General features: G+C 33.8%; 1 protein-coding gene across 4 annotated transcripts in view; it reads left to right on the forward strand.

Annotated features, from left to right (window-relative positions):
* LOC107670116 (glutamate receptor ionotropic, kainate 1) overlaps positions 1 to 17,482 on the forward strand; it is a 29,718-nt gene that overhangs the window by 4,549 nt on the left and 7,687 nt on the right. For all 4 annotated transcript variants that reach the window (XM_016462613.1, XM_016462614.1, XM_016462615.1 and 1 more), the window contains 6 exons: positions 7,139 to 7,306; positions 10,208 to 10,465; positions 11,729 to 11,910; positions 12,529 to 12,582; positions 13,365 to 13,538; positions 14,867 to 15,010. In XM_016462613.1, the coding sequence (XP_016318099.1) occupies positions 7,139 to 7,306; positions 10,208 to 10,465; positions 11,729 to 11,910; positions 12,529 to 12,582; positions 13,365 to 13,538; positions 14,867 to 15,010 (980 nt within the window). The remainder of the gene's footprint in view (positions 1 to 7,138; positions 7,307 to 10,207; positions 10,466 to 11,728; positions 11,911 to 12,528; positions 12,583 to 13,364; positions 13,539 to 14,866; positions 15,011 to 17,482) is intronic.

Consider the following 17,482-nt stretch of genomic DNA (forward strand, 5'->3'; position numbering starts at 1 on the left):
TCTCTCTCTAACACACACACACACACACACACTGGCGGTGATCCAGTGATGTGGGATAGTGGGATGTTGAATGAATGGAGGAAACAACTGCATCTTTGTCCTCAGATCCTTTAGCGGTTCACTCACATCGCAGTGAGCTCCATCTCTCCTACACAACTCTCACAGCAACAGCTCTCCATCACTTTAACTGGCACAGTGTCACGATTATATGACACAGATTTGAGGACAATCAGGATGGGTTTCGCCACAATTTTGCTTCTTAGGATATTTGATTCAAAATGTATCAGTTAAAACCTACCCTGACGGTCAAAAGGGATTTTCAAGGGTTCCTTTTTTTATGTTTTAGGCTAATAGAAGTCTCTTATGCTCACCAAGTCTGCATTTACTAATTAAAAATACAATAAAAACAGTAATATTGTGAAATAATATTACAATTTAAAATAACTGTTTTCTACTTGAATATATTGTAAAATGTAATTTATTCCTGTGATCAAAGCTGAATTTTCAGCATCATTACTCCAGTCTTCAGTGTCACATGATCTTTCAGAAATCATTCTTATATGCTGATTTGCTGCTCAATTATTGCCACATAGTATGGGTGCTCAGTTATTAATTTATTATTATATTGTTATCAGTGTTGAAAACAGTTGTGCTGCTTAATATTTTTGTGGAAACTGATACATTTTATTTTTCAGGATTCTTTGATGAATTTTGAAAAGAGATGCATTTATTTGAAATAGATGTAACATTATAAATGTCTTAATTGCCACTTTTGTTCAATTTATTGCATCCTTACTGAATAAAAGTATAAATTTATTTTCTCTCTCTGGTAGTGTATCACAGTTTCCACAAAAATATGAAGCAGCACAACTGTTTTCAACATTGATAATAATCAGAAATGTTTCTTGAGCAGCAAATCAGCATATTAGAATAATTTCTGAAGGATCATGTGACACTGAAGACTGGAGTAATGAGGCTGAAAATACAGCTTTACATCACAGGAATAAATTACATTTTAACATACAGTATATTCAAATAGAAAACAGTTATTTTAAATTGTAATATTTCACATTATTACCATTTTTACTGTATTTACTTCAAATAAATAGGGCCTTGGTGTGCAAAAGAGACTTAATCATAATCATTCCAAACTTTTGACCGGTAGGTGGCGCTAATGGGTTTGAAGGACTGATATTGAGATATTGAAATACTGAGATTTCTAATTTGTAAAATGGAGCTTTAAGTAGAACATTGCATGTTTTTTGTTGGTCTTAATGGAGTTTCAGTCAGTCAGTGAAATACTGCTTTGTTTCAAGACAAACAAAGGTCTTCCATGTGACACGCAAACATTACAAACCCAGAGCCTGAAATCAATTCATTCCGATTTATTCCGCTTCACGGCGAATTGTGCAATTTGTCAAAGTCACACTTTTGATTGAGGCCTTCAGTTGATTAGCATTTCATCACCCAAAAGCCCCTGCAATGATGTCAGAGCTGCAGACATGTCTGCCGATGAGGTGCAAACCGGTTGTGAACTTCATGCACGATGATGATTTGAGCGTTTAAGGTTCATCAAGTGTTTCTTTCTCTGAAATTGAGCCCAGTTGTTTCTCAAATTCTAATTTGCAAGTTGGTCTGTGATTGGATGATTGTATAATAGGGCAACAGGTCAACCCATCATATAATTTCTCTCTGCACGAAGCTCAGTGTTTTGAATGATAAAAACTCTATTCAGGTTCATATGTGTCTGCTCTCTGAACTTAAAAACAGAAACTGCTGTAATCTGAACATTGGTTTCCACCGAAGCAGGTCAGAATAGTGGAACGCTTCTCTAATGAAAAGCAGTTCTCATTCGTGCTGCTACATCTCTGCTGGAAGTCACATGAAGGTGAGGATGTTGGAGGACTCTGGCATGTTCAATGTTTCTTGCTTGGCTGCTCAGCCTTATTTTCATCAGAGCTGTGATTTGCTCCCACAATGCATTGCTGCTTTTGAGGTGATATTTGCCCTATATGCAAATGTCAGATTAGGATTTGAATAAGATCCTTGAGATGACCTCCATCTAAATAAACTAGAGCCACACATGAAAGGAGAGTTTGAGAAAGGAAAGATGAATGAAAAATAAAGCAATTAATTAAATGTAATTAAAATTAAACTAAATGTAATTCAAACAGAATTTAACTTAATTTAGCAGATTTCAAGTGATTACAAAGGTGTTTCAACTTAACATATAAAATACAGTTTTGAGTTGTTGTTTTTTTAAAGCTTTTACCAAATATAAAGAATGAACAGGAGAGTTATAGAAATATTACAAAATGAAACTGAAAAATAAAATGTAATTAAAACGAATTATTATAAAATAATTAAATGTAATTAAAAATAAATGTTATTGAAATTTAATTACATTTAATTTAATTTCAGTTTTGAGGATTAATATAGGAAAAAAAATATTTGTAATAAATACCAGTACAATAACCAGGTATTTAAGTTTATCATAAATAAATACAATTTCTTTTATTCTCATGCATATTAACTAACCGAATACAGTTACCCAAATTCTAACCACACTCTTTTTTACAATGAAAAAAATATGCTGATTGTAAGAAATCTGAATAAATGCATTTTGAAAATATGATTATTTCAATAAAATTGAATAAATGCAAGTAGTTAATAATAAACAATGAAAAATAAACATTTTTTTTGAGTGCAAAAATTATTTTTTTCATTAAGAGTATGAATGACTGACAAAAATAAGCATCACATTAAGTTTATTAGTTTAAGTTAAAACTGTGTGATCCAAATGGATGGACATTTTTGATGCAATTCAAATACATAAATCTTAAATTTAAGCTTAGTTAGTTCAGCTTGAGTTAGAACATGATATTTTGCTGATGATGATTCCAGGTTGATTGACAGGTGTTTATTGGACCGGTGGGGTTTCTTGATTATTTGGGAGAGTCAGCAGGAAGCTCATGTTAACAGCGACTCCGTGCTGGTAAACCCAAACAGAGAGCTTTACATGGAGAGGCTTGAGGAAACTGGTCACTTTGAGCTACTTTACCAGCGGATTCGCTCTTCACTACAGTGTTAGGTAGTTCATCTCAAAATGGAGCATGCGGTGTGTTTACAGACGTGGATTAGCATGTGCACAAGGTGACTTTGAGTTTGTGGAGCTTCTGCAGAGTAAATAAGCCGGTAATGGCTTGAATTAATGCTTGGCCGTTGAGTTTTGATTTTACCTTTTAATTTAAAAGATAAACGAATGTCAACTTTAGGCTGTACTCATGGTTTCAGAATGCTATGGATGCAGTACTGTAAAGTATAATGGTATACTTAAGTAGTGAATAAATACTACATTAATATATCATTGTATGTACAGTATGCTGTTTATTTCAGCAAGGCAAAAAAGCAATTTTTCAAACGCTGTGTGAGGCATTGACCCTCCAGCCCTGCGAACCTTGACGATGCATTTGTTTCTGATGACATCAGGGACTTTATACACATCTGTGAAAACCAGGTGCCTTAACCAGTAACCTGGCAACAAGCAGATCAGGACCCCGTCATGGTTGACTTCCTCGCTGCCTGAGAGAGAAACAGCTCTTATTTAAGCCGGAAATTGAAATAGCATTTAATGGAATGAAAAAAGGAATGTTATTGTTGCAGAGTTGCTCTGCATTAATATTCTAATATAATCTGGTTGGTGAAGAATGAATGGGAGAGTTTGTGGTTGCTGTCCTTTTTTTTTCTTCTATTAAGGGCTCATAGTTATGTATTTCTCACCTTGTATCATATATTTTAAATGTTATATATTCAGCTTGAGCTAAATATCTGCCATGTACCATGGCTTTGTTCAAAAATGCAGTGAGCTTACTTGCTGTATACTGCCTAAATAGGCAGCAGACTTCTAAGTCAGCATCCTAACTGAAACGGAACATCATAAGTGACTTATTTGGAACACCCTAAATAGAGAGAAACTCTATATGTCATAAACTTCCCAATTGATTTCAATAGAGATTGGCAGGTATTGAGGCAACTCTAATAAGAATAAAAAAGGGTGTAAAATAAGAAAAGTCTATTTTTATTTTATATTAATATTAGTTATTAATAATAATATAAAATAAATAATTTCTTCTTCTTGATATATATTTTAAAGATATATTATTTATTATTATTATTATTATTATTATATTTTTTATTATTTATTTATTTATAACAAATATTATTAAAAAAATATATAAAAAGGTAAAAGGTGACTTTTTGTTTCAGAATTGAAGAAGTAATTTTGTAATGTGAAAAAAAAGTTGGAATTGTGAGATACAAAATAGCAATTACCTTTTTGTATTTTTTAATTTGATTTATTTTTATGTGTGAGATCTAAACTCAGAATTCAGAGAAAAAAATTGCAATATGTTATCTCAGAATTGTGAGAAAAAATGTTTTATTTTATTCACTGGCGGAAACAGGCTTCCATATTTTCCATATTTACTTTTTGGAATTGAGTGATTTCATTCCAATGCGTTGTTGGATTGGGTGTCTATATATTAGGTGATGCTGCCAAAACAAGGTATCTTATAAGGCAGTGTAATTTTGCTGTCTACCTTTTGGAACAACCTGTGATGCTTTAAAATGTTGCCTAGGTAGGCAGCTCACTAGGTTTTGGAACAGAAGAGCATTGATAATAATGTTAGAAGCATATTGTTTGATATGCAAAGATGTTCAGCTATGTCTGTTTTTTTAATATGCTGAGAAAGATAATATGCATGCTTTTACAAGACATTAATAGCTGTATAAACAAATACATACTGCAGTTAGTTTATGCAGCATATCATAAGACAGAAAGCATCTTTAAAGCAAACATGGCAGCTGAACACAGACACAAGTGGAATGATGAAGCTGTCAAAACTGATGAAATGTATTTGAGCGGTTCCACAGGAATGATTTAAACATCTGAAGCGTTAGTACATATTTGATTTTCATGCCCTTTCCACATAAGTGGTTCTGCTCAGAGAGCCGCAGTGAAATGTCATTACCTTGAGTTACCAACGAGAAAGTCTGTATTTGTATCCGTTCTGTGAGAATTAAATATTCCCACGGAACAGAGCGGCTCCGGTGCGGTGTGGTTTGCTAACCGTAATTAACCCTGGTGTTTATAGGGCTGGATTTGAGCGTGTGGCGCCCACACAAGGCTCTCTCAGTGTGAGGATGAAAGGTGCCTCAACGCCGCTGGAAGAAAAAGGTCATTCACAATCAGAGCCCAGAGGGGAGGCCTTGCCCTCTCGTTCTTTACCTCTCCTCTCTTACAACATCAATCACAATCTCTCCAAAAATCCGGTTGAAATTGTTTTTCCAGGTGCTCACAGCCAATCGCTGATTGTTCCAGTGTTGTCATTTGACTGAAAGAATGATGTGCTGATTTGATGTAATTTGTAGGGAACAAGAAAGGGGAACTTTGTGTGTGTGTGTGTGTGTATATATATATATATATATATATATATATATATATATATATATATATACAGTATATATTCCAAAGGATTTTAGAATATTTACATCAGTATATATAACAATATATATATATATAAATTAGGTCAAATTTATTGTCACATAGGCACATTTATTTTTTGTGTCTTTATCAGCAGGTTACTTTTTTATTTAAAATAATGTGAGCAGATGTACATTAACAGAATATTTGTTTTAGTTCGTAAGATTAAGGACTGTAATTATACAACCTTTAATTCATTTTACTCCGTTTGAGGAATGGAAATATTGAACATGTTTGTTTTCATTTGAGCGCAGAGTGAGAAATGCTCATCAGTTTGCGTTATCATCAAACGTCTGTAACTACATGAACTGTAATCAACAGTACTTGTGTGTTTTGCATTTCTCATCCAACTAAATGTGTTTTCTCACGTTTTGACTAATAATTTGAATATCTTGTGTTCATGTGCAGATATGCGTGCCTGCTCTGCAGTAAAGCAGATTTTGTATTATTTATTTGTTTTGTCATATTTTGGCTGTAGTTGTCATGTAGATTATAGGTCATTTAAGGATTAGAGACGTCATGACTGAAAATCCATGAACTGTTTTGTGCTGCCGCAGCTTGAGCAAACTCCGACTGTGACACAGCGAAGATAGCCTGTGTCTTTATGGAAGCATATAGGTAGCGAAATTCAATTTAAAATGCAATATGCAAAATGGCAATGCAATACTCAAAATGGCAACGCAATATTCAAAATGGCATTGTATTTCTGTATTTAAATTTACATTTTCCATTACCCATTGCATTGCCATTTTGCATATTGCATTTTAAATTGAATTTCGCCACCTATATGCTTCCATAGTGTCTTAGGGTAATAAGTGTTTAAATTGCAGCATTTTAACCTTCATCTTACACGTAAGGGTCAGACATGTTAATAGAGGTCCTTTTTTATTTTCTTATTTGTTTCTATTGTAACTTCAAAGCACATTTTAGGAGAAACATCTTTTCTTGAAAAAAGCATGACTGGAAATTCAGAGAAAGTCTCTAGAACTATTTGCATCATTGATCAGATCGAAAAAGTCCAGGAGAAATTTAAGATCCCAAAGAAAATTCTGTTCCTATGAATTACCAAAGCAGAAATTTGTTTACTAAAAAGTTTAAACTCAGAATTGTCTGAAAAAACGTCAGAATTGCAAGATATAACTCTTAAGAGTTTATCTCGCAATACCGATTTATAAACCTTCAACTCAGAACTCATTTTCTTCAGAATGCTGAATTTAGATTTACTTGCAATTGATGATTTGCGATTTCGAGACGCATTACTGAGGAAAAAGTTTGAATTGAAAGTTTATAAAACAGTGTTGCGAGATAAACTTTCAATTGTTTATATCTCGCAATTTTGACTTTTTCCACACAATTCTGAGTTTAGATTTTTCAATTAATAACTTGCAAGAGATGAGCTCACAATTTTGCAAAAAAAATCTGAATTTTGAATATATAACTCTATAACTTTAAGATCGAGATTTATAAGTGCGAGATTTACATCTCTGAGTAAAAAAAAGTCTGAATTGTGAGATATAAACTAACTGTTTATATCTAACTGTTTGACCAAATAACCTCTGTGATTTTGTTTTTAACTTCTTTTTTCTGTCTGTGCAGGTGGGATTTTCGAGACACTTGAGAATGAACCGATTAGCGTGGAGGAACTTGCCTTCAAATTCGCTGTAACCAACATTAACAGAAACAGAACTTTAATGCCCAACACCACCCTCACCTACGACATCCAGAGAATCAACCTGTTCGACAGCTTCGAGGCCTCTAGACGAGGTTTGATTCTTACATGTACACACTGGCAGACCCTTTTATCCATTACATGCACAGATCAGTTCATGCATTCCGTGGGAATCGAACCCATGACTTTGGCATTGCTAGTGCCTCGCTTTACCATTTAAGCTGCAGGAATGATGGCAAAAAGAGCTCAGTACCAAAACTTACATGATTGTATACACTGTAAAAAATATTTTTTAGAAGTTGTAAATAAAACAAATATTATTGCAATATGTTTTAATTTAAAAAAATTTTTTAAAATATATTTGTGTATTACTTTTCAATGAATGCAGTATTTCATGTTAAAATAGTCAATGCCTTTAAAATCCCATTTTTGAAGCCAGATTAGTGCCATCTGGTGGGAGTAAAATAAGAAAAACATCTGCAATTCCATGGTTTAGCCCATAGATTCCTATATAGCTCTATATAAAAGGCCTATAAATTCTCTAAGTGTTTTTAGACATAAATACTTATTTTTAAGTTGTGGGTTTGGATATATATTTAGACATTCTCAAAGACAACTTTTTGTAAAGGTTTAGATTTTTTTTTTGGTTTGAAATGTTGATTTGAAGCGTCAGTTTTTGAATTATTATTACTACAGTCAAACCTGAACACAAAGAAAGCATTTTGTTACACATAACATTACAATTCTATAAAAATTTAACAAAAATGAACAGAAATGTTTTATCAGAGCTTAATCCTTCTGGGTTTGATCTGATTTCAACCTCTTATTTCAGTTTTCTGACTCGTTTTGGCTATATGGTTATAGCCATACCAATTAATTTGAGTGTGTATAATTGTGTATGTTTGTGTGTTTATCTGTGAGTGTGTGTGTCTGTTTTGCACTCTTGATGTTTTAGAGTGTAACCCCTTCCTTGCTGTCCACTTTTTTACTGCATTGTAGTTGAATTATTGCTTTTATTTAACATATTTGCTGTGTTGTCACACCAGTTCATAGGTGTATGTGTGTATAAGTGTGTGTGTATGCGTGTGTGTGTGAGTGGATGTGTTGGTTTTGCACTCTTGAGGTTTTAGAGTTTCACCCTGTCATTGCAGTGTACTTTTTTCTGCATTGTGACAGATTTGTAGATTATGCACACAAAAATTCTCAGAATTCTCAGAGTTTTTGTCGATTACCCGTTCATTTCCTATGGTCGGTCATTTTTGACTGAAGACCACAAGTGTCACTATTTTTTTTATGACCACTTAGTCTGCTCGAATCATGCCCTCAATTGTGTATTCACATTCCAAATGCCATAAAAGTCACCAAATTTTGTACCATTCTGATGAAGCTGTGATTTTTAAAAATTCAAAACAGAAAATGTTTCGGTCAAAAGTGACCGAAGAGCACCAGAGAGTTAAAAGGAAATACTATTTTCAGTTTTTCTGTTTTAAAATGTAATGTTTAATTGAATGTGTTGCATTTTTTTTTGTAAATCTTTGAAGAATTTACTAGCAATTTTTTTGTGAAAACTGTTTCAACAGCAAATTTGTTTTAGTGTCCTAGTTTGTTTTTATATAATTGCTATGAGAGCCTGTTTTCACCACGGAATAAAACATGTAAAAAGATAATTGTGACTTTTTATCTCACAATTTAGACTTTTTTTGAGAAAATGTCAGAATTGTGAGATATAAAGAAGATCCAAGTTTATATCTCACAATTTTGTTTTTTTCTCTGAATTCTGAGTTTACATCTTGCAATTCTGTTATTTTGTTTTTTTGCCATGGAATAAAAAAAGAAAAAAAGGACATTATGATTCTTTATCTCACAATTCTGACTTTTTCTCACAATTGTGAGAAGAAAAAAAACCTCTGAATTGTGAGATAAAAAGTTACAATTACCTTTTTTAAAATCCTGTGGCAGAAACAAGCTTCTATAAATTGCATTTGAATACACTGTAAAAAAAATAAATAAAATGTGATGATCAATAAGTCGTGGCAACATTTGTCAATTTCAACTTAATTTTTTAAGTTATACAAGATCCAACTAGGCAAGATTTTCAAAATGAGTTAAAATAACTTGTACAGCCAATTTGATTGTATTTAAAAATTGAAGGCAGCAAGGCTAAATTATACTTTGCTTCCAAAGTATATTACTAGTCTTTTATGCTTAAAGGGGTCATATGATGCTATTTTAAATATCATTATTTTGTGTATTTGGTGTAACAGAATATGTTGACATGCTTTAATGTTGACATGCTTCTGCTCTGATTGGCCAGCTGACCCAGTGCATTGTGATTGGCCGAAAACCACAAGCTCACGTCGGTTTACAGATCTTCTTTATGCACCAAGGGCTTGTAACACTCCAAAGAGAAAGGAAAAATTGAAATCGCATCATATGACCCCTTTAAGTAGAAATAACGACTCCACCAGATCATCAATTGGGATTCAATTAGAAGTACCTGGGGTGTATTCAGAACATGGAAAATCAGCTTTCTCTTACTATGTTCCTTGGTTGTGGAACGATTTTCAAATTATTACTCCATTAGAAGCAATTCCTTCTTTGAATATATTTTTTTTTAATTAATTGCAGCATGTAATGAATGAACCTTGTTGTGGTTTTAATTAAGCTGTTGATTTATGATAACTGTTTTGCTTTGGTCGTATATAATTTTGTTTTGTGTCTTGTATATATTACTTTTTTTAATTTTTGTGAAACTTCTGTACGGTCATCTTGACCAAGACTTCCTGGAAGAAGAGATTTCATTCAATCACAATGGGACCTTCCTGGAAAAATAAAGGATAAATGATGGACAAATGTTTTAATGGTGTTTGAGAGGCTCAATGTTTACACTTTTGGGAGAAATAAACCCATGAATGGCATACTTAAGAGACTGTATTTTGACATAAAAATCTTTAAGTGTGTTAATAAAGTGACTGATGTTCTTTTCTCAATGGCAGCCTGTGATCAGCTGGCTCTCGGTGTGGCCGCCGTGTTCGGCCCGTCCCACAGTTCTTCAGTGAGTGCAGTCCAGTCCATCTGCAACGCTCTGGAAGTTCCTCACATCCAGACCCGCTGGAAACACCCGTCTGTGGACAACAAGGACAGTTTCTACATCAACCTTTACCCAGATTACGCCTCCATTAGCCGCGCCGTGCTCGACATCGTGCAGTTCTACAAATGGAAAGCAGTGACGGTGGTGTACGAGGACGCAACAGGTGGGACGGCTGATTTTTATTGCTCAGAAATTTCTCCTTCATTGCTTAGGAACGTGGCGTTCTCAGATATAACTCAAGTATCAACTTTGGTGCATATGCTTCTTCTAAAAAAATAAATGTGGGATATAAAACAGACACAAATGAGACCGTTATTTAATATATTATATTTATTTATTTGCATGAGATTGAACACAGGAAACACACACACATGCTGTATGTAATGGCCTCATACAGCAGTGATATAATTAAATAGAATTATATGTAACTTATCCAAGTGTGCAGGAATTAGATGCATTTATCATCATCATATTATTGTGTATATACCGTAATTATCAACCATCCCGTGAGTGTCTGATGGTTGTTAGGATCTCAGTGCTTTATGAAAAATGTCCATAATTCACACTTCTGATCTGAATTTGGCATTTTTGTGAAAAATGGTTGGCATTTTTGTGAAAAATGGTGCGGTAAATATTGACTTCGAGATCATATCTGGGATAATTTGACTTTTCTTCATTATTAAAAAGATTAGGATATGATTAACTGTGTGTAATTTGTCAGGGCTGAAAAATATTAAAAACACCCCAAAACAGCAAGATTTCTGTTCGGAAAAAGAAGATTTTTCCTGTTTAATTTCAGGTGATGAATATTTGAATTAAAGGGGTCATATGATGCTTTTTTAAAGATCATTATTTTGTGTATTTGGTGTAACAGAATATGTTGACATGCTTTAATGTAAAATCAGCTTAAAATTTTATGTGCTAAATCTGAGTCAAAGCAGAACTTGATTAACTCATTTAACACTCTACACTACTGTAATATATATTTTTTAAAGATGTCTCTTCTGCTTACCAAGGCTGCATTTATTTGATTAAAAATGCAGTAAAATCAGTAATATTGTGAAATATTATTAAAATAATATAACTGTTTTCTGTTTGAATGTGTTTTAAAATGTTTACTCCTGTGATCAAAGCTGAATTTTCAGCATTATTATTCCATTCAGAAATCATTCTAATATGCTGATTTCTTATTATTTCAGTGTTGAAAACAGTTGTGCTGCTTCATATTTTTGTGGAAAACATGATACATTTTATTTGAGGACTATTTAATGACTAGAAAGTTCAAAAGAGCCGCACTTATGTGAAACCTTTCTAAGATTATACATGTCACATTTGCTAAATAAAATAATTAATTTCTTTAAAAAACCTTTTGAATTGTAGTGTGTTTCTATAATCTTTGCTGATTGTGTCTATATAATATTTTTAGGGCTAATTCGTCTTCAGGAGTTGATCAAGGCTCCGTCACGCTACAGCATCAAGATCAAAATCCGACAGTTACCGATGGGAAGTAAAGATGCTCGGCCGCTTCTTAAAGAAATGAAGAAGGGGAAAGAGTTTTGTGTCATCTTTGACTGCTCATACCAGACTGCAGCAGCCGTCCTCAAACAGGTAACACACCAGGACCGAACTTAATTGAGATTCCCTTTTAAATTCCAATTTAGTTTTGAATTTAAATTGAGGTACCAAACAGGATGCAGATTTCAAATTTGAATGTTTGAACGCAATTTGAATTTTGAATATGACTAATTTTGGACTGGAAAAGCAAAGATTGTAAAGACAAGCCTTGTTTGTAAGTTCTAAAAAAAAGTTTAAAGTAAAATTTTATAGGCGCAAGACCTGTGTTGATTCTGATATTGTGAGATATTGTTACATTATTCAATGATGTCTGATGTCATGCACTGACAAATCAAATTCTATTTATTGTGTTACAGCAATAAAAAATACTACTAATCCCTCAACTAAATCCCCATCAGTTGTGATGCATTTGATTGTCCCATTTTGTTTTTAAAAACATTTCTTAACATATTTTGTAAAGGATACAGATATGCTTTATTTCAGTGTTTTGATTTCAGGTCTCTAGATATTTAACGCATGCTTCCTGTTACAGCAGATCCTTTATTCAAACCTAACATTGGGAATGAGGAAAAGAATAATCACAAATGATGTGAAAGGCTGCTGGTGCAGATGGAGGTTTAACTTCTCTCTCTCGCTCTCTTTCTGCTGTAGCTCTTGTCTATGGGCATGATGACTGAATATTACCATTTCTTCTTTACCACTCTGGTGAGTTTCATATATGGATTCTTTGAGTTTTTCTTTGGTTCTGTCATTGTTTTGATTTGAAATTTTAACAAGGTTGGTTCTGCTGATGTGCATTTTGTTTTTAGTCAATAAAGTACTGCAGGAATGACATATTTTTGTAGGCCAATTTGGAAATTCGCATCACTCTGGTTCCCTCAACAAAAACCCAATATGATTTTTCCATTGCCTTTTGGATTATTGCAGAAAATAAGCTATAGGACCAACAAAAGTTTAAGATTCTTACATGTTTTGTTTATCATGATAATCTTCACAACTATTATGAATCCTGAAGCCTAAATGCAACTGCCATAAGTAAAAAGCTAAATGTAGACTATAAACACCACGGTCACACATGGTTTCACTAAAAATTTGAATTGGTATATTTTGCAAGAGCGCAATTATAAACACAATGAGGCTGTGAAAGTGACTATAGAATATATGAGTTTACCTTTCACAAGACAAATAAAAGGTTTTTTTGAAAAAAGTCCCAAGGTGGTATTTGCTACCATATTTTGCCATATTTTATGTCATAGAATAAAACTTGAAAATATCTTGAGCTTGTGTTCAACACTGACCTTATTTTAGGCATTTACCAGAATCTCACTGACTTCAGGATGTTAAAAGCATAACTCCTAAAATCTCGTTTCTGGGTTTAGACCTACAAAAATAGGTCATCCTTACCGTGCTCTACAGCTAGAAACCAAGAAGCATTTTAAGAAAAGGAATCTATTGTTAAGCTTCATATATTGTATGACACGCTTCAGGATCTGTTTGCATTGGACCTGGAGCCGTACCGATACAGTGGCGTGAACATGACGGGTTTCCGTCTGCTCAACATCGACAACACTCATGTGGCGTCAGTGGTGGAGAAATGGTCCATGGAGAGACTGCAGGCTCCACCCAAACCCGAGACCGGCCTGCTGGACGGAATGATGACAGTCTGTCCACTCTCTCTCTATGTATTGTCTTAAAAATAAATGTTCCAAAGGGAGTTTTTACAGCGATGCCATAGAAAAACCATTTTTGGTTCCCCAAAGAACCTTCCAGTGAACAGTTCTTAAAAAAAACATCTTTCTTTTTTTGTGTGAAGATTTTTATAATCTAAAGAACCTTTTTCCACTATAAATAACCTTTTGTGGAATGCAAAGGCTCTATATATGTTAAAGGTTGTTCTTGGAACCATCAATGCCAAAAAATAACCTTTATTTTATATATATATATATATATATATATATACACAGTACAGTACAGTATACAGAATATATATGATGATACTGAATGATTAATATATATGAAGATATGATAGTACTCCAAGGTATTTTGGTGAATAGCATGATTTTACCATGGTACGTGTCTAAAAAACATAGTTATGCCATAATACTTGACCAAAAGACAAAACCATTCTTTAATTGGAGTGTCTATACTGCATCTGCTATCTTATTGTGCATTGATCAAGTCATCAACTTTATTAAAATAGTACTTTATACAGCACAGATTCAAAACAGCAAACAGCATTAATGTTGCAAAAGTCATCAATTATGAAACTAATTCAATTTCAGCTTTTGTACAGGATACAATAGTGTCATTATTAAGCTCAGTTTAGTTCAGTGTTAATTCAGTTTAGTTCAATAACAGTGTAAAAGTCACAAAGTTATGAAACTCAATTCAAATGTAAAGCAACTCTACGGAAAAAAAATAGTGTCATTATTCATCTGAATCAGTTGAGTGTTGATTCAGTTCAGTTCATTTACTCCAAAGTTCATCAATTATAAAACAAGTTAAATTCAACTGTAAAGCAGGTGTACAGAAAACATTGTTATTATTCAGCTAATGTCAGTTCATCAGTTATAAAATGAACTCAATTCAATTAAGTTCAGTGTTGATTCAATGTAGTTGAATATCTATCAGTGATTGCAAAGTTCAATTATGAAACAAGTTCAGTTCAGCTATAAAGCAGCTCTACAGTTTCATTATTCAGCTCAAGTCAGTTCAGTGTTGATTCAGGTCAGTTCAATAACTGTGCAAAGTTCATCCATTTTGAAACAAATTTGATTAAGCTATAAGGCAGCTCTACAGAAGACAACATTGTCATTATACAGTTTTGTTCTTGTCTGATCATCAATACAGTGAAATTGATAATATTACTGAATATTAAGTTCTTTTGAACCCACAATTTGATTCAGAATCAAGTGAGTCGTTTCATTATGTGAACAGATTCATGTGGTCTAGTTTCATGTGTAATGGCTCATTTCTGTCTGTGCCGCAGTCTGAAGCAGCGCTGATGTATGACGCTGTGTATATGGTCGCTGCTGCGTCCCAGCGAGCGTCTCAGGTCACCGTCAGCTCACTGCAGTGTCACCGACACAAACCCTGGCGCTTCGGCTCACGATTCATCAGCATGCTCAAAGAGGTAAATGCACCTGTTTAAACCATCATCCAAAACCAAAAAACAGTTCAGCCACAGATCATCATTTACTCACCATGTATGTTTGGAATGAGTAAATGATGACCGAATTATCATTTATAATCTTTTAAACTGTGTCAGACGCTTCTGAACTCTGATAGAGAGTTCAGTCTGTTTAGTCTAAATGCATCATTACTCACTTCTCTGGGAAGTGTTTCGAGCCACTTCTAAACAGCTGCAGATGATTTATGTGCGGACAATCTCTCTCTCCCAATGATAACTTCCAAGTGTTCTTGTCAGAGCTTCCTGTGTTGGAGGAGGTATTGTTGAGTCAGCATGTTGGCATTGCAGTCTGAGGATGAATGTGTGTTGGACGAGAGCGTAATGGCTCTAGCTGAATTAGTGATGCAGTGTGGGTGAACTCATTACAGTGGGGCTGTGTTCATTTAAAGGTGAAGCGTGTCATTTCTGCTCTACTAGTGGTGCTGAACGGAATTGTTACCAAATGGACCGGCATGACAACGTTAACCTAACTTCTGCTGCTGAGAAACCCAGAAATGTGAAAAAGGTCTGATTCACTTTTTCGAAAGCGCTCCAAACCGAATCACGTATCGTGAATCATTTGATTTAGGTCGGGACTTCGGAGCGGGTTCGCGAATCATTTGATTCAGACTGGGACTTCGGAGCGCACATTGAGTATAATTTTTTCTGATTTATTTTTTTCCCCCTTTTTTTTAATCAAGCAGTACAAAACATCAAATTATTAAAGCAGTACACTAATAAAAACAAAACAAAGAAAAACAAAGAAAGTATACACATACTGTATACAAATCCTTTAAGAAAATTAACCATGTTTTTTTTTTTTTAATTAATTAATTTATTTTTTTACCACAGTTTTACTAGAAATACCATGGTTAAACTATGGTTAGTGTAGCAAAACCACCATGGCTACCATGGTTTAATTATATAATTGTTTTTTAATAAATAAAAATAAAAAAAATTAAAAAAGTAAAACATTTAAACCATGAGGGCACATGAATACAGAGATACAGTTTGGACTGCTTTAGGGTTAACAGAACATTAGATAGTTTCCATATACTTGTCTAGATCAACTTTGAATAAAGAAAAGAGAGGTTTAGAGACAGTCAATTTTTATGCATGTGAATTTTGGCTTGCAGGAAACAAATTATTTAACTTATATTTTCCTATAGTTTATTTTGAGTACTCAAATTATCCAAAGAAAACATCTTCAAAACAGAAAGAAAAAGCACTTACAAAATGAGATTGGATGAACATTAAAAAAATCTGACTATAATTTCTCTGCATGGGCACATTGCCAAAACAAGTGAATGAATCTTCCTCAGAAAAGTGACAAAAACAGCAACTCACTTCAATGTCTAACTTATATTATAATTACGTCCACAAGTTTTTTGTGAAATTTGGATTGAATCATTAATCTGTTGTTTGACCTCTTCATATTTAAGGAGAGATCTCCAGTTTAACCACTAAATTGTCCCTAGCAATAATTTTGATCAAACAGTTAAATGGCTGTTGTCTGCTGTTGTGTCACCAACAATGCCAAAATCAAACCTACGCCCTTGCTGGTGGTGATGATGTTGATGATGATGATGATGATGATGACCTTGATCTTAGTGAGCATGAATGGGACAGTTAATGCAGTCTACAGTAAGCACTGCTGGTTCTGGTGTGTTTAATCTTGTGTGCTTTTGGTAATTGAAGCTCACTGTACATGTGATCTGAGCAGGACGTGATAGAAAAGGAAGGATCAAGTGAGATTTATACTAGAGAATAATTACTAGAACAAATCTGGACAAAGGTCATGTGACCGCAGTGTGAGTATATGAAGTCAGTCTGAGCTCCACTACTGTATGTGAAGATTATGAATGCTATCTACCCCATTTTAATTCTTAAAGAACAGCAAATTAAAGAAATAATCTACTGGATTTGCACATGAGGCTTGAACGTCTGTTGACTATATGAGCACTGCATCCTCATAAATTAACATGTTCTGGATAAAAGATCCACTGAATTATGTGTTGGATAGATCAGTCGCTCCATTTGGCTTCAGACCTCACATATTCACTCCATGAGCTTGATTATAGAGTCCATTTACTAACAACTCCTTGCAGAACTGAGTTGATCTATTGCTCTGGGCACTTCTTTTGACCATGTGACTATTTATTTATTATTTCTCTTAGCTATTTGTCACTAGATGAATGGGGCTATATATACAGTGGGTACGGAAAGTATTCAGACCCCCTTAAATTTTTCACTCTTTGTTATATTGCAAGTAGTATGTGTGTATTCTCAACCTGAAAGCTAGATATACTTTCCCTCTAATAATGTCTTTGGGAAAGTTACAAGCTGGACAGTTTATAGTTAAATTTGACATTGCACATAAAAGCCTTATGCTCAAGGTCCTGACACTAAAAAGTGCTTGTTAGAAAAAATAAATAA

Source organism: Sinocyclocheilus anshuiensis, unplaced genomic scaffold (assembly GCF_001515605.1).
Source record: "Sinocyclocheilus anshuiensis isolate Anshui unplaced genomic scaffold, SAMN03320099.WGS_v1.1 scaffold48, whole genome shotgun sequence".
Classification (NCBI taxonomy): Eukaryota; Metazoa; Chordata; class Actinopteri; order Cypriniformes; family Cyprinidae; genus Sinocyclocheilus; species Sinocyclocheilus anshuiensis.